Source organism: Agrilus planipennis, unplaced genomic scaffold, assembly GCF_000699045.2.
Source record: "Agrilus planipennis isolate EAB-ADULT unplaced genomic scaffold, Apla_2.0 scaffold88, whole genome shotgun sequence".
Classification (NCBI taxonomy): domain Eukaryota; kingdom Metazoa; phylum Arthropoda; class Insecta; order Coleoptera; family Buprestidae; genus Agrilus; species Agrilus planipennis.
The window spans coordinates 873958-894619 of NW_020438872.1; the positions used below are offsets into that span (position 1 = coordinate 873958).

The following is a 20662-nucleotide window of genomic DNA, read 5'->3' on the forward strand; positions in this document are numbered from 1 at the left end:
ACGGCGTTGTACGGGTGCGAAACATGGACAGTGGGAGCGGCGGAAAAGAAAAGGTTAGAAGCGTTCGAAATGTGGTGTTATAGGCGGATGATGAGGATATCGTGGGTAGAAAAGGTTAGAAATGAGGAGGTATTGGAAAGAATAGGAGAACAGAGGTCATACCAATCAGTAGAATACAACTATAAATATTTATTCGTACTGATTAGAATTAGTAAATTTCTGGTACAATCCCTTGCAAATAAATGAAGATGGTGTGAAAATTCCTGTCGGTTTTTATAATTGTTTAATATTATAATGTAGCGACGCTTTAGGTTGATTACCGTTAAAGGATAATAATGGCGATTGTTACTGTTGCCGTTTGGCGTCCGTCGTAGTTGGCCGCGTCATGATGATATTGTACATGCAAATCGGCGCCTGTACTTGTCATGTGAAAACGACAAGTCCTTAACTGCTGCCCTTATTATTATTGGAAGCGAGTAGTGCATGTAGCTGTTTCTGGACTCGACGGGACCAGCCACTAAATCTGCATTTGCAAACGGCATCACGGACATTCTCCCTGTAAACCGCATTTTTAATATTTACCCCCAATTAATCTCTTTCTCTCTGTATCTATTACCCTCTGCGTTTCTATTTTCCTCTGTTAATAGCTAAGGTTTCCGTAAATATTTTGCGGTATTCTGATAACCAACAGGACGGCGAATTTGATCATTGTGTTCTTTATCTGTATATGAAGTGGATACATTGTGTTTTACCTTATTAAAGGTTAGAGGTCATTTCTTTGACTGATTTGGTTTATCGTGAGTATTATAAATGATATGTCACCACACTGCTCGGAACGATTATCCTTTTATTGTTTGCCTAATACTTTTTTCATTTCGTTCGAAAACGTGCCCATACATCATCGCAAATATTACAACATTATGTTATACTAAAACAGGTAATTGATAAGAGGTCTTTATATTAAGCTTGCCTTGTGCAGAGTGGGTGTGGGTATATTTATGTTTATGTTTATTTTTGGGTATTTAAGATCATAAAATTGAAATATTTTAATGGTATACAAAGTGAAAGGCTAATCTCATAAAGTTCCAGGAATCCAAAGTGATTTGTTTTGTTCCGTTTTGACATTTACTTAAGGAAAGCTAATGAACTAATTTCTCGCCAAGTAAATTAGTTATTGTAGGTGGTACAATTTCAAAGGGGATCTTCTAAAGCCGAGCCTGTATCGGAAACGTAAAATTCCTGCGGAAGTGTTTAAAAGGAATTTACTTATTCGTGCTTCAGTAATTTAGTGTTTGGTTTTAAATTTTGAGCCAATTACCCTGTAAAAACAATGTTATCTTTCATTGTGAAAGGCGGATAAGCTGAAAATGTATCTCAGGGGTGGAACAGAATACATTTATTTGGCTCTGGACCATCTAAATCATAAAATATTGCGCCAAGAAAAGAATTGGTAAATGGCAAAAGCCATCAGAGAAATAAGAAGTGTAATAACTCGGTCTATTCACGCGTAGCAATTTCGATATCCTTATAATCCAATCGGTCGCAGAATTTTCCAGATATACTCTTTTTTGCAGTTGTAACTCGACGAAGAAATTGATACATCGTGTGCTCTACTCCTCTGTCCCATTTGCTACCAACTGTAACTTTTATGTCCTTACCTAGTTTTTTGCTACTGCTATCGCCTTATGGACAAGATATTGAGTTCTCAAGCCACTACATTTCGTCCATTAATGGCGACGTTCAAATGATCTTTTTCCAGAGCCAAGAAATTAAAGGCAGGTGCTGGCTCACCACAATAATTTCAGAAATTGTTCCGAGTGAAATTAATTTTTTTCTTATGCCGTTTTACACTCAGGATTTTGATTCTTCATCGGTTTTTATTAATGCTGGAAGATATTCACCAATAATCGGGGTGTAAGAAAAATAATGTATTTCATATAGATACTTATTTTGGGTAGGTAATTAAACTTTGAAAACGGATTTTCAAAAAAAATAAATTAAAGGTTCTATCGGTTACTGAATTTGTATAGGTACGTGTTATGCCTGCATGTTCTAGTAGGTCTTCTCGTTTTTAAATTTTAATAATTTGAATTTGGTTTTTAATGGGAACATTTAATTTTGCAATGGTTCGAGCTTGACGCATTGGAGTGTAAATGTTAGCTTATTTTGCCCATGTTTTTCCAATTATAGGGCAAAGTATTATACGAACGGCTCTAAAGGGCATTCGAAAACGAAAAGATAACAAAATTGGAGAGTATTTTTTGGCACCAATAACAAAAGTGAGTGTAGTCAGTACGGTACACCGTCGAATTTTTTTTTATCCTGATTAGTACAGGGTATTCCCTGTGAAAAAAATTGGTAGGTAATGCTTAAAATCTCCAATATCGAAATTGAATATGAATTTCCGAAACTAGAAAATATGATCGGGGACCTGACAGGGTATAACTTCGATTCATACAAGGTCCTGACAAGGACTACCTTATGTGGATAAGGGTAGGACTGTTGCACTTCTATTTTAAGAAGGACCTGATAAGGAAATAAAAATTAGGGCGTAATAGGGAAATTCAAAGAACCCTATCGAAACCTGATTGAAAATTTATTATTAAAATAGGCCAGTTTTAAAATAATATTGCAAATTTATTATTAAAATAGGCCAGTTTTAAGAAAACCATAGATTTATTGATAAAATTTTTCTGACGTATAAAAAGCTGATAAAATTGTAATTGACATTTAACAAGAAGGAAAATCAATTTTCTCTTGGATAGTCATCAGATGATATTTAAATTTTGGACAATTAAGTTTATCCACACTCAATCCTGATCAAAATTTAATTATATTTACCCTGTAAAGCCTGAGATGATCTAATCCTGATAAGATCCTAGCGTGGAAAATTTGATTTCATCAATTTTTTACTTTGATAGGATAGACTATGGACATCCTGATTTGGACCTGACAAATATATTATTTTTTCGGATATCTTTATTCAATCGTCACCCCCCCGGGAATTCCTTAAACTGGACAGCCTTATTAAGTCCTCATATATATATATATATATATATATATATATATCTAGCTAACCTGCTTCTAAATTCTAGTCGGGATGTTTTAGATTTTTAGTTCGATTTGCGGAATTTTATACTGTATCTTGTCGTCAGTTCCAGTTTGCAATCTAAAATTGATTAATTTAGACAAAAGGTTTAGGATGTAAGACAATATGGAGCGAACAGGATTTGGGTGTATTTTATTTATAGTTTGTTCGATGTCTGTTCGTCCATATTCAATCGTGTTTTCTCGTCGAGGACGTAAGCGAACACGTTGCAATAAATGTTGGTAGGTTCGGGTATGTGTGTTTGGCAATGTAACATATGTAACTTACTTGTGTAGTGTTACATGAGAGGGAGATCGGGGTGATCGAACAAAGTGCACGATGTGACGCAGAACATCGTACAGATCGACCGACGCCGTCGTCGCGATGGACGGTCGGAAGGCCCCCGGTTTATTGCCGACGTGACTCGCGCTTTTTCAATTTCGAACGGTGAGAATGATTGGCGCTTGGGGTGTGATTGTCGTGATGACGTATCGACTACGACAGGCCACACTTGACCGGCAATTTTGTCCGAACTTGCTTGATAAATGCCCCAATACGAAAAGTGCGGCTACTATGACCCTGAACGCTGGCAGAACTGGGCTTGATGCAAAAGTTGGACGGGTCCTTTGGGATTATAATACAGCTGTAGCAATTTCTAAGACCGACGCATTTTTTCGAGATTCCCTTTAAGCCAGCGTAACATATAGTACCTATACGTAGTAGAAGAGCATAGCATTTCTATTCGACTGGTCGGAGAGACGTCCGCTAAAGCCCAGGGGAAACATACGATCGACTGTTATTGCCCGGCACAGATCTCCAACTTTCCTTGTCACCGGGGATCGTGCAAATCTCGTGGTTACAGAAAAACACCTTCCAACGGCTAGTCGATTATAGCCGTCGCTATCGGCACTCGCATTGCCACAGTTCGTTGTAACAACCATGTTCCACTTCCTTCCACTTCAACCATATTCCTCACTTCACCGACATCACTAACAACTCCTAGATCTACACTCCGATTGCATCTACTTTTCGAATCTGGAACTAACCCATAAGCGTTCCCCGATCTGTTGCTGTATATATAAAATCCTTTGAACAATTGCGGAACGAATTGGAATAGATTAGATACTCAGCCAATTTGTCTAAACTGTTATACTGCATCGTTGATTTCCAATGCTTATAATGGAAAATGTTCAAATCACAAAACCTAAAATTATAGTGAATCCAATGAAAAAGAAACAGCTAACAGTAAATATTAGTAGCTGGCGATATTAAAACCTAGCGCCCTGCAATTTCAACTTAAAAAGTAAAAAATTACACATGGTACTTTTTAAGTTGTGTCCATCAAGTCCTTGCTGAAAGGCATCAGTCGCTTCTTACGTATTTCTCGTTCACACAATGTTCAACGAACACATTATTTTTCGCTTAAATTAGTCAAGTGTATTTTGTTGTTTTTTTCCAAATACTTCTGTGGAAATAGATTATTTATTTTTTACAAACAAATAATGTTGGGACCGAAATCATTACAGATAGAAGAGAAAACACCTGTAGACGTTTTTGGTCGTTTCACTGTAAATTTAATTCTTAAGACCAGCTACACCTGTAAGAGTAAGTAGGTTATAAATATAAGATTATACTTTCCACTTCCGGGTGCAGGAAGCAACTTCGTTGTAACAATGTACTTCACCGATAGGCGAACGTGTTAAACGATGTATGTTTGAATGACTACTTGCCGACGCGACCTGACGCGACGCTACGTGTATAAAACGTTACATTACATCACATACGTTTCGTTAGTAAACTATGAAAATTATTTTTTTTTTATGCCAACTTTTGATATAAGTATTTGGGTACTTTATTTCTTGCTTCTATTTAATTTTTTGTTTACCATATGTAGGGAAAGAGACAATACAAAGATAGGAGATGAAAAATTAAAAGAAGCGACTGATTTTAGGTATCTACGAAGTCAGATAAGTTAGGACGGAAGGAGTACTAGGGATATAAAGCAGAGGATAGCGCAGGGTTGAGTCGCCTTCAATAAAAAAAAGTTACTTGTATGCTCGCGAACGGTTAATTTAGAAATCCAAAAAAGATTGTTAAAGGTGTATGTTTGCAGCGCGGCGCTGTACGGGTGCGAAACATAGTTTTACAGGCGAATGATGAGGATACTGTGAATAGAAAAGGTTAGAAAGAATAGGAGAACGGAGGACTCTATGGGAGTCAATAAGAAATAGGACATGAAAGGCTAATTAGAGACAGAAACGGGAATTATAAGGGGTAGAGGTAGATAGTTAAGGATATGGGTTGTTAGATTAGGTGAAGATAGGAAAGAGTGAAGGTGCGTGTCAAACCAGTCGTAGGACTGACGACCTTATGATGATGATGTAGGACAGGAGTCTCTTCAGGATGTGAAAGGGTTAAGTACCCAAATTAAAAGAGACAAGAGGTTGTTCTCAAAAAACTCGTCGGTTCCTTTTGCATTATGTTGGTGTAAAATCATTAATAAGAGATACAATTGAAAGAATGAAGTAAATAATGTTTGAGTTAGCATTCGTTTCCAGTGCGGAGCAACACGAGTTGTTGACGTGGAAAAATCACAGTAAAATTGCTAGGGTAGTCATTTATCACGCAAGGGCTTTGGTCTAATATCGTTAGTTCTAATAAGAAACTCTTCGCAAAAAAACATAATCTTTGCCATTTATCCCGAGGCTTCTTCTCGTGTAGTATATCGAGGCGTGCAACACGAGTTTAGTATGTAGCAGTGGCCGCAAGAAAATTAACTAAAATCCCGTCGTTCTAGATTAATGCTCTGAAAAGATTATTTCACCAGCTAAATGTAACCCTAATATCTTATAGTCGTCGTTAGCAATGTCATAATCACACAACATAGTCTCAAAAATATAATACATAATAAGAAATAACTTCATGCACTCTATAAGAGTTACCTATAGAGCTGGGGATGCAACGTAGAGAAGTAAATATTAGGAAGGGAGTCAGGCAGGGATGCACACTGTCACCGCTACTTTTTAATCTATATACATCGAAGACGCCATCAACATCATTAAAGGCAGTACAACTGTAGGGATAGACGTGCAAGGGCAAAAGATTAGTATGCTTAGATTTAAAGATGATATAGCAGTATTAGCATATAGCAAGGAGTTAGAGATAGCTTTCTAAAATACTGATATGCAAGGGAAGAAAAAGTCGGGAAAGAGCGAATATAAAGATAGGAGACGAAAAATTAGAAGAAGTGGCTGATTTTAGATACCTAGGAAGTCAGATAAGTCAGGATGGAAGGAGTAGTAGGGATATAAAACAGAGGATAGCGCAGGGTCGTGTCGCCTTTAATAAAAAGAAGTCACTTCTATGCTCGCGAACGGTTAATTTGGAAATTCGAAAAAGGTTGTTAAAGGTGTATGTTTGGAGCACGACATTGTACGGGTGCGAAACATGGACAGTGGGAGCGGCGGAAAAGAAAAGGTTAGAAGCGTTCGAAATGTGGTGTTATAGGCGGATGATGAGGATATCGTGGGTAGAAAAGGTTAGAAATGAGGAGGTATTGGAAAGAATAGGAGAACAGAGGACTCTATGGAAGTCAATAAAAAATAGGCGAGATAGGTTGGTAGGACACCTTGTCAGGCATGAAGGTCTAGTCAGAGACATATTAGAGGCAGAAACAGGAGTTAGGAGGGGTAGAGGTAGACCTAGATTAGATTACTCTTCGCAAATAATTAAGGATGTGGGCGGTTCTAGTTTTAGGAAAATGCGAAGTTTAGCTCAGGATAGGAAAGAGTGGAGGTACGTGTCCAACCAGTCTAAGGACTGATGACCTTATGATGATGATGATGACTATATAAGACCACAAAACGCATAAAATTCTTCAGATAAGTACTATCTATTGTAAAAACTTCACGTAATCAGTTTTGAACAGAATACTTACTTGTCTTTTTAGTTTTAACTGCGGAAATGTCCGGGAAACACCTAAGTAAGATCTTATGAAACTTTTCACAATCAGTTGGTAATTTTGTTGTCAGCCGGTTTGAGAGATGCCATTACGATGCTTATGTACGTACGTATAAATATTGAACAGAAAAGCATAATAAATGTAACCAGGCTTAGTAAGGTTCTTAACAACAGATGTGAACCTCCACAAGACAGCTTGAAAGTGACAAGAAGAAGCAAGCTTAACGTCAAACTTAACAAACTGAAACAAAACTTTTCCGTCTTTAGCAACAGACTAAGATGCCAACTAGGAGCAATGGAACGGAAAACTTTTTCAAAGAAAAAAATTTGTTTTTATTCATTCAACAAACCACCGCAGCAAACACAAATAAACAAATTAAAATGCAAATCAGAAAACCATTTCTCTATTCGTCGTTTCTTTCAGAATAAAGCTTTGAATTAATTCTTTACATAGAATCATTTTCAGAGACATTAGGGGCAGAAACGGGAGTTAGGAGGGGTAGAAGTAGACCCAGATTAGATTACTGTTCGCAAATAGTTAAGGATGTGGGTTGTTTTAGTTTTAAGGAAATGCGAAGATTAGCTTAGGATAGGAATGTGTGGAGGTGCGTGTCCAACCAGTCTTAGGACTGACGACCTTATGATGATGATGAAAGCTTTAGGAGAGTTATTATGTACTATTAGATGGATTTTTAGCTTTATTATCTTTCGTTTAACGAAAAATTTCGTACGTTTTTGTTACTTTTTATGTACCTCTTTCTGATTTTTGATCGTCGGCGTTACACCACTTGTAAACTGTTTCAAAATAATTGAGTGCTTGTGAAACGACAATATTAGTTAAATCAACTGCCTTTTCGAAGTACATTAGCGCGTGGTCTAGTGGAAAATTCTGTTTAAAGCAAATTTTGTTCTCATTTTTTTCAATGCACAAACCAAAGTAGTAAAAGTTAGAGAGAATATCGATGTATGTTTTAATGGTTATTTGGTTTACGTCTGCAATAACTGAATTTGACGTTCTGTAAGTAAGGAACTGCAACTCCGAGTTCGATTACGTCTGCTTCCGATATACTTTTAGAAGAAGCGAGTACATAACAAAATCGAAATAAATACAAACACTAATATAGAAATAATGTACATCAAACATTGTGTCTACAAATTTACTTGTGGGGACATTTTTAAAGTTATTAAAGTGGTTTGGGACATTGTGTTAGGAGTAAAGACTTAGAAAGTCATATGTCGACGAACTTTTGTGTATAGAATTAATTTAATTTGTGAGAGATTTGTGTTCTTAATAGGTATAAATATGGTTCTATCATGGTGGTAGTCGAAAACCTGCAAAAGTTTCTTGAGGAACGCATTTTATTCAAAACTTACTTAAAACTGAAGTTCGGGCATTTCCAGACAAAAGCTGCAGTGATTTATGTTCCAAGACAAATCCTTTTCGGAGATGTCAAGACTACTTCCACCAAGTCTCCAGGTGTTGTTTACCCCTCACTTGAACCCAACAATGAACTGCATTTTATTTCACTTTACGAGAAAATTTTATGAAAAACTTTTCATTTTTTTAAAAATTTGAATTTAATCCGTACACGGTCATATAAAAGTACCTTTAGAAGATTAACCATGACAGCAAGTATGTATTATAATTTTTTATTAGAGGAAAATTAGGTATTTGCATGTCACAATTTCTTTCCGCCCCTACTATATACCTGAACAATTTTAAGATCCACTTTTCTCTGCAATAAAATTTATGAGAGAGCTGCTAAGGGTGGGTGCTACTACATAAATTATTCGAATTATTTCTAATACCTAGCACGTTGTGTTAATCCAAACGATAAATAATGTCCTCTTGTACAAAAAGAATCTTCTTTCGCGTTGTATTTTAAGGATAATATCAACCGTAAGTATCTCTCGATGATATGCTAACAAAGATGCACAACTCATAATAAGTCAAGGATAACTACAAAGTTATGCCTAAGATATTAGGGTAAAGAGAAGGTGTGAATGTTTTCTGAATTTCTACCATTTTTTTGGACGGCGATCTACTTATTAGCAGGAAAATTGTAGATGTACGTACTCTTCCCGTTTATATATAGCGTTAACTAGAAATTTGTGATATGGGTGTAAGCTCTTGGTAGAAGTGAACAAATGAGAAAGTGCGAAATAGTAGGAATGGGAAGTGTTACTTGTGGATGCTTGTCGACACGTGTAGAGCAGCAAGGGCGAAAAGTGGTTGTTATAATCGTGTTAGAGAGATGGGATAAACTGTGCAGGTCTGGAAACCCACTCCATTCTTGCAACAACAAGACTCGCTCAATTTTTCTATTACCGAAAGTATAAGTAAACATTTAGTTGTGTGCATCGTGTTAGTAATGCAAACATTTTGACTCTTGAAACAGCTTATTTTCTGTTTGTCCTTGAAGCGAGTTACTTCCGTATCTTCTACCAATATTGAACTTCGAGATGGCACAACTTTCTTTCGTTCGTTTTTTTTACATTCCTTCCACTTCCTTCGCATGTATACCTTCGCGTTCTCATACTTATGTAATTCAAATTCAACACCATTAATAATTTCGTTTCGAAAATACCTAACCACGGAAGCAATGTAAACAAAAATTAAAGCCTTGTTATTTATTAAAACAACAATCATTAGTTCTTGTACTAAATCCAATTAAAAATAGCCTATACCGAAACGGATCTTAATTCTTTCACTTTACGTTTGAGTTTAGAATTTTTATCAAAGTCTGGTTATTTGGAGAACTATTTTCCATTTTCATATTTTCTAGCAAATTGACTTTTTGGTGTTGCACCGTCGAACATTTTTTGAAATAAGGGTTTAGTTTTCACTTGCTGATTCTGATAAAGAAATAAATTTTAGTCAGATGTGACAATACAGAATACAGCGATTAACTGATAACGTTACCGGTATGTAAACAGGGGTAATTAATTGATTATTCCTTGCCGCAGATAAGAACCCTAATAGAGACGATAGCTGCATGTATAATTGCCTTAATAAAGCCCTTCATTTACATATTCCAGTGGGGTTTGGAAATCAGACAACGGCACCTTTGTTCTTTTACCAAAATTGTGTAACTGCTAAACTGTTACTCAAGTTTAATATATTGTAAGGTAGATGAAAAACTTGCCAACAACTTATAGGAGTTATTTCAACTTTTTAAAAACTTACCTTTCCGATAAAATAAAATAATTCCAAGTGGTCTGTATTCTGTCCAAACTGCCAGACGCGGATCGCGATTTCGATCTGTTTGGATCTCATCAGCGCGTCGCAGGCAGCTCCGACAGAACACAGACCAACTTTTACCTGCTGTCTTAACAGTGCGTTTCAGAAAATACTACAAACGGCACAGTGAACGCCATCTGTAGCACGAATACGTAATCCTAAAATGTAGCATCGTGCTACAGATGGCGTTCACTGTGCCGTTTGTAGTATTTACCTTTCCGAGTTTGATACAAAAATTAACAATGTTTTCTTAATTTGTAGGTTCCGCATCAGGATTCGAGCCGGACTTTCTTTTTCCGCTAGAAAATGTGACAATTCCTCAGGGGAGAGACGCAACGTTTACCTGCATCGTCAACAATTTGGGTGGATACAGGGTGAGTGGGGAGTCCTCCACTGCTCGGGTGTGTACAATTTTCATTACTTGGAATGGAATTTAGGCACAACAGACTTCAGTAGTTTGACAGTTGCACTAATGGCCAACAGTCAGACTGCACTTTAAGTCTGTTCACATTCTCTGCACCGAGCACTTGCACTACTTGCACCTCTTGCACCTTCATTTGCACCGTTTATCAGCAAAGGGTAACAATGGTAAAGAGTAAGGGTTCATGGGTGGGTGTTTTTACAATCATTTCAAGGGTTAAACGATTTTCCTCGAACAAGAATATGGAAAAGAGTTGTTGATTGTCTAAAGGGTTAAGATAAGGTATCGATGTCAGGGCCAGATCGGGCTAAATATGACATACCATTGATGAGTAGAAATAGGGTATCCACATTAGGGTCGCGTCAGTCTTAATAGGGCATGGCGTGTCACAAAAGGATTCAGATATCATTAGTCTTAATTGTATGTACTGTAAAAGGATTCAGGTTGATTACCGCATCAGGGCCAGATCTGACTCAACAGTTTATATTGTAAAAGGATTCAGGTTGATTATCGATGTCAGGGTGAGATCAGGCTAAATAGGGCAGGTTGTATAAAAACCAAAACAGGATATCCACATTAATGCTAGATCAAACTTGATAGGGCATAACGCGTCACAAAAGGATTCAGATAGGGTATCCACATCAGGACCTCATCGGCCTTAATTGTGTATGCTGTAAAAGGATTCAGGTTGATTATCGATGTCAGGGTGAGATCAGGCTAAATAGGGCAGGTTGTATAAAAACCAAAACAGGATATCCACATTAATGCTAGATCAAACTTGATAGGGCATAACGCGTCACAAAAGGATTCAGATAGGGTATCCACATCAGGACCTCATCGGCCTTAATTGTGTATGCCGTAAAAGGATTCAGGTTGTTCATCCATATCAGAGATAAAAATCAGGCTTAACAATGTTTGGCGTAAAATGATTCAGGTTGATTATCCATATCAGGGCCAGATTAGGCTTAACAGTGTATACTATCAGGGCCAGATCAGACTTAACAGTGTATACTGTAAAAGAATTGAAATTGATTATCCATATCAGTGCTAGATCAGGCTTAACAGTGTATCTATAGTGTAAAAGGGATTCAGGTTGTATATCCATATCAGGGCCAGATCAGGTATGAGGTAAAAGGATTCAGGTTCAGTATAAACATCAAGGTCAGATTAGGCTAAATGTGGCATATCGTCAGAAAATTGAATTAGGATATCCATATCAGGGCCTAATCAATCTTAATAAGGCATGGCGTAAAAGGACTGAAATAGGGTATCATAGGACATGCCCTTCTATATACGGATTCGACTGCCCTATTAAATTTTCAGTCGGGTTCAATTATATTACAACTCGATTTTTACTCTCTCAATACACCTATATGTAGTTTTTCAGTCCGATTGCTTGTTTTAATGGAACAAAACGTACATTATCGATTGTGATAAAGTTTACTTTGATATGAGACAGTGCCTACTTTTATGCGTGTTTAGTTTAATCCGTATTTGCAGATGAAATTGTTTACCCCGTGTAATAATAAACAAAAATTAACACCCGCTAGTATCGCATGGTATATTTCATTTACCTAGTATTTACATCAAACTATTACAACACACGTTCTGTTTCGTCATCGCCCAGCATAATACTAAAATATTGCTACATATTATCAGTTAACCCGATAGGCGTTTTATAGAATATGGACGGACGTTTGGCTAAATTTATTGTTAATGGTGAGAGTGAACAGCGGCGAAATGCAGTTTCACACAATAAACTGACCGCATGTATACGTTATAGTGAAATTAATCGAAAATTTACATTTACATCACAAAATACGACCGTTACAAACGAAAATCTCACTAAATAAACTATTACAAAAGAAAACGCAAACTTCAAGGGCTCTACACACCTGAATTTGATTACTTATTGATAACTATGACCATAAATAACTCATTTTAATCATTGCCTTTTTATTTAATTAACTATTTACAATATTAGAATAAAATACGAAATAACATAGGTATATCTATGGGGTATAATAATTCAGTTTTCATAATGCAAATATATATGAAGTGTTACATTTCGGCTAGTAAAATTTTTAAATTCCGAATATGAATTATGAAAATTGAGTTTGATCCAAACGGAAGTTAGAAACAGGCACATAATATTTTGTTAAACTGGAAATTTTAAATGAGAAAAGATACCTAGTATACAAATTTTAATTTCGGGTCCATCGCGAACACAAAAAAATAAATTTACGGGCGCGTTTTTTATTTCTGAATCAATTAATTACTTCTGCCACTTTTACATTTCATACGATACCTAATAATTTAAATAATTTTTGACATTTGTGAAAAATAAAAATAACTAAATTAATAACATCGATTATAGATTGGATGTGTATACCTGACGTGGTACTGAGGAGGTGGTTATTTTTGGTCCAGTTTCCGAAGTGGAAATTCGTATTGAAATACATTTCCATATAATAAGTCGAGTGTGTTTGACATAAAGTTCTTATCACATCTCTCAACTGCTGCATATTTGTTCGAATAAAATGAATGTTATTATCTGATAAGGATCAGTCGAACGAAACGTTAGAAAGGAAGATGACATTTGCTTTCTATTAATATCAATTTTTTTATATCAGCAGAACTTCTTTTGCAATCATTTAGTTAATTTAATATGTCACCACGTTCACAATAATATGTACATTTTACCTATTTGCACATGCAATGTTTAGAAACATCCTTCGTACTTTCTGTTAGTCCTTTGTTTATTTTGCCACTAGGTACAATGGCATACTTCGATTACTTTACGAAAATCGTTAGAAAAATAGTAATTGCAATCCTTTAGTTGGTCGTAGATTGTTGAAAGTTCAAATCTGGTCCTTTATGTCGTAGTCCTTGATCCTCGAAATATTGGTAGATACAGTTGGGGTTTTCTTTTCTAGCTTTGACGTAAATACAAAGAAAAGTGGAAGCTAAATTTTTAATTATTTTAAAACTATCAATGGTCTACGTTTTATAAATTCAGTAACATGTTTATGACAATTATGTTTTCATTTTAATTTGTCAGCCGTGTTTTATTTAATTTGATTATATTTTGTAGGAAGCATGGTACTAAAACGTATTGCATGAATTTTTTATTCTTAAGAGGGCTGAGATTGACATTATTCTTTAAAATTTTATTACCTTTTTCACCCACGGATTCCTAAATAATATAATATTAAATGGTGTTATAGTTTTCTATAAATTTCTCTTATTCCCCGATTAATGTTTATTTGTAAAACAAAATTGAATAAAACTGTGTTAACATTTATTAAAAAAATGCATTAGATGCAGATAAATAATTACATTTTCTAATATTTCCTATAATGAAGTATAATTTCCCTTTATCAATTGATTGCGATCGTTTTGTTTCACTTTTATGTATCGCACAGGTAGCTTGGATCAAAGCGGATACAAAAGCAATTCTGGCGATCCACGAACATGTCATAACCAATAATGCACGTCTGTCAGTAACACATAATGATTATAACACTTGGACTTTAAATATAAAGAATGTTAAACGAGAAGATAGAGGACAGTACATGTGTCAAGTTAATACCGATCCAATGAAAATGCAGGTAAGTGATCGACAATGTTATCATAGTCAGAATTATTATAAGAAAGTAGACATGTACAGCTTCAAACCCTCTTCAGATTTTGTGGTGGTGGACTCTTTCAGAAATGTAATTGCAGCATAGTTACTTGACATCATCTCCAGACCATTATCTTTTTGTTCTTTAATAAAATTGTATAAGCTGCGGACATACTACAAAGCGTTGGTTATTTTTTAAAATGGTTGAAATACATTTTCATTCTATCGAAAAACTCAATGTAGATGAAGTTTGCAGTAGTGTATATTGAATTGAATTGTTATACACACAATTTCTTTCTATCTCTTATCGTGTTATGTGTTGTGAATAAAATTGAGTAAATAATTACAGTTGAATGGGTAGCGTAATGTATACAACCAAATAAAAAAAGCATTAGGAAGTCGCCTAAAGGAAATTTTATTTTACGAATGAAAAACACGTATTCTTAAGGAAAATCAATAGAAATTGTGAAGACGCGAACGGAATATTTTGCTCAGATTTTATGCAATTTTGGTTATTTTATACTTTAAGGAAAATAAATTATTTTAAGTAAGTTTGCAAATTATTTTTTAAACGCACAAAACCGAGTTAGATTTTTTAATAAAATTCGTAAGATATTTCTTTACTGCAAAAATTTATTTAATTCTGCCATCTGCGACACTTAAGGCGCTTATGAAATCCTGCGGACATCGAATAACTGCCCGTAGGTTCATTACTTCAGCTGCTTGACTTTTCAACCGCTACTTCTTGGCCTTCTTTCGAAGGTAATTGAAGATAACTACAAAAAGAAAAATTGAACCCCAAGTAACTCAGACGTGAACGATTTCAGAAGTCGATTATTTACCCACGAGAAATATACATTTCCTGAAAAATCTTTAGTTTTTTAATTACCCATGTAGGAAGTCATGACAGCATCAAGTATGGTCCAAGATTTTCCAATATTGGACCAAGCATTGCAAAGTATGGTCTAAGTCTGCCAGGCAAGCTGGATTCACGATTGGGCAGCCAATGCCACTACCAATGAACAACATTTATTACACTTGTTTTCAATGTTTAATACATTCTCTAAAACACTAAGGTTCCGAACTTTGGTACCTGAAGATTGGCTGAACATTGGTCCATTTTTGTCAAACTAGACTCGGCTGCTCAATATTGCACCAAACTTGTCGAGCCATTAATGTACTGAACGTTGGAACTTGAAGATTATTATACTTGACTGCCTTGCACTTGACCAAACTTGGCGAAACATTAATCAAACTTGGCAAAACGTTAATGTACCGAACGTTGGCAATTGAAGATTGGCCGAACATTGGTCCAGTATTGATAAGCCTATACGTAGCTTCCTAGTACTGAATCAAACTTGGCGTAACGTTAATGTACCGAACATTGACACTTGAAGATTGGCCGAACATTGGTCCAATGCTGATAAACTTATACTTGGTTGTTCTGCACTGAATCAAAGTTGGTTAAACATTAATGTTTTGAACAAAAGTTGGTAAAACATTAATGTACTGAACCTTGGCACTAGAAAATTGAACGTACGTTAGTCCAGTATTGATAAGTTTATCCCTAGTTGCCCAGTATTGGACCAAACTTGGCGAAATGTTAACGTACCGAACTTTGGCACTTGAAGATTACCGCACTCTGGTCCAGTATTGACAAATTTATCTTTGGAATTTGTACTTGGCTGCTCTGCACTGGACCAAACTTGGTGAAATTTTATGTACTGAACCTTGGCACTAGAAGATTGATAGAACTTTGGTCTAATATCTAAAAGCCAATGTTTGGTCCAGGTTTGAGCCTATTGTCAACGCCGATATTTCCTACATGGGTACATAAATTTCGACAAGTAAATAAGCCGTAAGTATTCTTTTCAGACGGCATTTTTGGAGGTGGTAATTCCTCCTGATATTATAAATGAAGAAACGTCTGGCGATGTGATGGTTCCTGAAGGAGGATCGGCGAAGTTGGTGTGCAAAGCAAGGGGTCATCCTCAACCGAGTATTACGTGGAAAAGGGAAGATGGAGGAGAAATTATCGCCAGAGAAGGGCCCAATGGAAGAACCAAGCTTTATTATGTCGAAGGTGAAGTGTTGACTCTGACAAAAGTTACAAGATCAGAAATGGGCGCGTACCTTTGTATTGCAGCTAATGGTGTACCTCCGACAGTGAGCAAACGGATGATGCTTCATGTACATTGTAAGCAAAAAAGGATTTTGTTATTTATGAAAACGAGGACGTACTATTTTAAATTCCTTTCAGAAAAGCGTCAGGGCAAAACAATTCGCTGATAGGTGATAGGTGCCAACATAAATATATACCTATGTTCGTTTCCGTTTCCAATTTTATTCATTTGCGTCTGTGAAGGATCGGTTTTGTCCTGGCGTAAGACAGCGAGCGAGTCCGCCCAGTCCAAATTGTGAAGTAACTTTTAAAACAATTTCAATTTCCCTTTTTTAAAACGGCAAAGTCAGTCAATCATTTTGGTCTACTTGCCCTTATCAGAGCCCCGTACGCCAAGCGAACTCTGAATAATTTGATCATGCTTCAAACTTTTATCGCTACTTCGCTTTCTTCCTTGGTCATGGACTCGACCATCGAATATCTGTCACTGAAATTGATACCAATTTTTCAGAATAGTTAAGACACATTCGAAATATTAATAGTAGGTATACTTTGCACAAATATATTATTCGTTGATTATCACAATCATTTTACCATACACTTCAATTTATACATTACTCCTTGGTAAACTATTAATTTGTTTATCATTTAATTCGTTTTTAATTAATTACCTTGTAATATATAGTAATTACTGGGCATTTTGTATATATAAACTGATGCAACAAAGTTAATTTTGTTATTTAATATTATTAACTATAAATTGCGGAATGAAAATACAATTGTGCTGTTAATTGGTAAATATACTACACTTGAAAGGTGTACAAAAGTTTGGTAGATATATTTTCTCTTCCAGTTCATCCTCTTATTCAAGTTCCAAATCAATTGGTGGGCGCTCCAACAAATACAGATGTAACACTTCAATGCCATGTTGAAGCTTCACCGAAAGCTATCAACTACTGGACCAGGGAGAATGGTAGGTATGCATAATTTATAGCCCCTAATAGTTTCAGCACCCTTCGATCGGATATTGCACGCAGCCATGAATTATTTCAATTTCACGGGCTTCGCGGAAAGGAAAACTGATTGTTATGATAACAGATTACTAACATTAGCTGTTTTACTTGATTCAATATTTCCTATTGATTAATATTGATTTATATTCATACACATATACACATTTTGTGTAAGTTCGTGTGGAGATTATTACATACAAAATATACAAAAAAACTTTTATGATTCGGAGTGTTGGGGATAATGTTGTAATTGGAATTACTTAACAAAAATTTGTAATAAAATATTCTTCTTTCAATCTATATAACTACTTTAGAGCTCTTGGAAGATTTTATTAATATTATTTGTACAATTAAATAATATAGATCAAATTTATAATAAAAAAAGTAAATGTGTAGGGTAATAGGAGCCATTAGTTATTTCAGACATTAGAACTTAATTCTTTAAAATTTGTAACTAATGGAGTTAACAATATTCGGAAATTATATATAGGTAGAATTAAAACTGAAACTCGTCGAAATTTACGGAGTTGTAATTTTTTGAAATTGTCCAAGGTGTGGTCAATTTAATGTTCCTTTTTCATTTCCGCACAGGAGAGATGATCATCTCAAACGATAAATATTCGATGTCTGAAATCAATGTATCGTCATACAGCATGCAGATAAAGCTAGTAATTCACCGTTTCCAAAAGTCCGACTTAGGAGGCTATAAATGCATTTCAAAGAATTCGATTGGAGATGCTGAAGGGAGCATACGTCTCTATGGTAAGCTCTCCTAAAATTGCTTTCTGATTTACTACTTTCAAACTTTAATGGTGACGGATGTACTGTAGGAATTCCAGCGACCTAAATTAAATTAAACCTCTTCCGAACAACTTCACGAATATCTTTTTTTATTGGCCATGGTGTTTTATAAAAAATTTGTCCAAAATAAATTTTTCAATGACAGTTGTCTTGTACATGGTAAACTTGAACAAAAAGCTTCAAGTTCAGCTAGTGTAAGATTTGTAAAAGTTTCTGGAACTGGCTTTATCGTTTTTATATTAAGCTGAGTTATAGTAAGTCATTTAAAAAGCAAGTTTAACGCTCATATTACACTACCAAAATAGTCAAAACAGAAAAACAAGATATTTGAAATTTACAGATGATTTAATTTTATTGTTATACATAATCTTTCGAGACACAAAAGTTACCTGCAATTTAGAGAGAAGGTGGTTGTCACTGGGAGTTAGATCAGACGATTATAGTGGATGTTCAAAAGACTGCCACTTAAATGTTTACAATCTTTGTGCGTTTCACCGTGCAAACAGTTAAATTTCAATTGATTCGTCTTGACCACAAACGAACACAGGTGTTAGCGAAGCATCGGGAAACTTGAAACTTACTTTTTAAACTACCCCCGTATTAATATTGTTCGTATTTTAATTTTGGGACTCGGGCATGCGAATTGTGTTGCAGAGTTGGAGGCATTCAATAAAGTTGAGACAGGGGACATGAGTGTAATGGAGAAAAGCTCAGAGAATGATATTGAAGGAAGGGAGTCGTCTGAAAGTCATATAAACCATGGGTTCCAGGGCTTGCTAACGGAATCGAGTGACAGCAGTATACGGCCTGAGGGTAACGAGGCTCCAAAAGGAAGTTTAGGGGTAATTGCTATGTTCTGGTGCAGTCAGCTGTTTCTGCTGCTTTTCTTTCTCTGACAAAATCTAGTGTATGTGAACAAATGGGAGTGATATGTGCCAAATTACCTGTGCTTCGCTACTCAACAAATGTGTTCGGAGTGAAGACGGCTCTGTAACATAAATTAATGTATAGGCTTTGATGTTGTTGCATTAGAAATCGGCATCACTATATATATATATATATATATACGTACATATATATTAATTGAAATAATCATAATTTATCGTTACCTTTACCTTCATTATTTTTTTATTGTTCTGTCATATATTTTTTTTTGATTTTTGGAATTTTAATTAACGTTACTACTCAAACATGTTGGCTCTATTAAAATTTTTATAAATTATTTTCTATTGTAACGATAATAAAAAAAAAAAAAACATCAGCCTTTATTGTTATCAAATGCCTTTTTTGTAGTATTTAGTATATCTTTTTGAGCAGCGAGCAGGCATAGGCACACGATAACTTCTCAGGTAAGTGACAATTATTGATAATTAATTGAAATCGTCACAACGTTTCTTATTTGTACTTGTAAATTACCGCTTTATCGTAAGTCCGAAGAAGATTAATTCAGCTTTTTGTATATGTATGACTTGCAAATTTTTCTCGAGCAAATTTGTTTGCGAATTTTAAAAGCAAATTTTGCCGAATTTTTATGGGCGAGCAGCAGTTAGGATAAACATTGCTACGAATATTTAAGGTAGGTACTAAACAAATAGAAATGTTTGAAGGAAGGTAATTTTTATTATTCAGTTTAATAATTTTCCAAAACTTTTACAATTTCTTCGAAAATAATGACTTGATTACAGGCGTAAATTGAAGTTATTATTCAAATATTACGTTTAATTAAGTTATCGACAAGAATTTGTAAACGGTGTTCCATGTATTCTAAGATATTTTTCCTTGTCGAGTGTCTGGTGTAACTACCCGTTCATCACAATCCCATTCCACATTTACTCCATCTATCCAATCGTCCCCTCCTTGCCTGCGTCCGCTATGTCTACTCTATCCCATGATTCGGACATTGATAAACCGTTTTTCGCATATACATATGTGTGAGAAAATACGCTGGCTGGTTCTGCACGCGTGCCGTGATAGAAAGCTGTAAAACATTTAAAGGATTTTACGTGATATTAGTCTGCAAACCCTTCGCTATTTCCATTGAAGCATTTCCACTCCTTCCACAACTTATATACGTACTAATAAATCTCTAGCTGATACTTCTGCTTCAATTCGTTCGCTGTTCTCTTTACTCATGATCTCCACGGTCCATTTTCATTACACACAATGGAATTTTGCTCAAAGTATTAAAATACCGTCACATTTTCATGCAATCAAATATATGTATATGTATATATATCGATGCTGTGTTTTCTTTCGGGCTTTTTGGCCGTGGTCCGTGGAATCTTGCTTTTCCAGACGTTTCGCCGTTCTTTGAGACGGCATCTTCAGTGACCATCAGTTACGACTCAACACCTGCCGAGTCACCACGGCCAAAAAGCCCGGAAGAAAACA

At 35.5% G+C, this 20662-nt stretch overlaps 1 protein-coding gene and 1 long non-coding RNA gene across 3 annotated transcripts in view; both read left to right on the forward strand.

Moving 5' to 3' along the window:
* Positions 1-20662, forward strand: part of LOC108738195 (lachesin) — a 24440-nt gene extending 3778 nt beyond the window's left edge. Inside the window, exons 3-8 of one of the 2 annotated variants that reach the window (XM_025978582.1) lie at positions 10551-10690; positions 14136-14321; positions 16211-16532; positions 17311-17430; positions 18062-18232; positions 18926-20662. In XM_025978582.1, the coding sequence (XP_025834367.1) occupies positions 10551-10690; positions 14136-14321; positions 16211-16532; positions 17311-17430; positions 18062-18232; positions 18926-19167 (1181 nt within the window). In that variant the 3' untranslated portion in view covers positions 19168-20662. The remainder of the gene's footprint in view (positions 1-10550; positions 10691-14135; positions 14322-16210; positions 16533-17310; positions 17431-18061; positions 18233-18925) is intronic. The other variant, XM_025978583.1, reaches the window with a different exon arrangement.
* On the forward strand, positions 10699-13724 carry LOC108738202. Its single transcript, XR_001937951.1, has 2 exons — positions 10699-11212; positions 11398-13724. It is a non-coding gene; the product is annotated as an uncharacterized LOC108738202 (long non-coding RNA).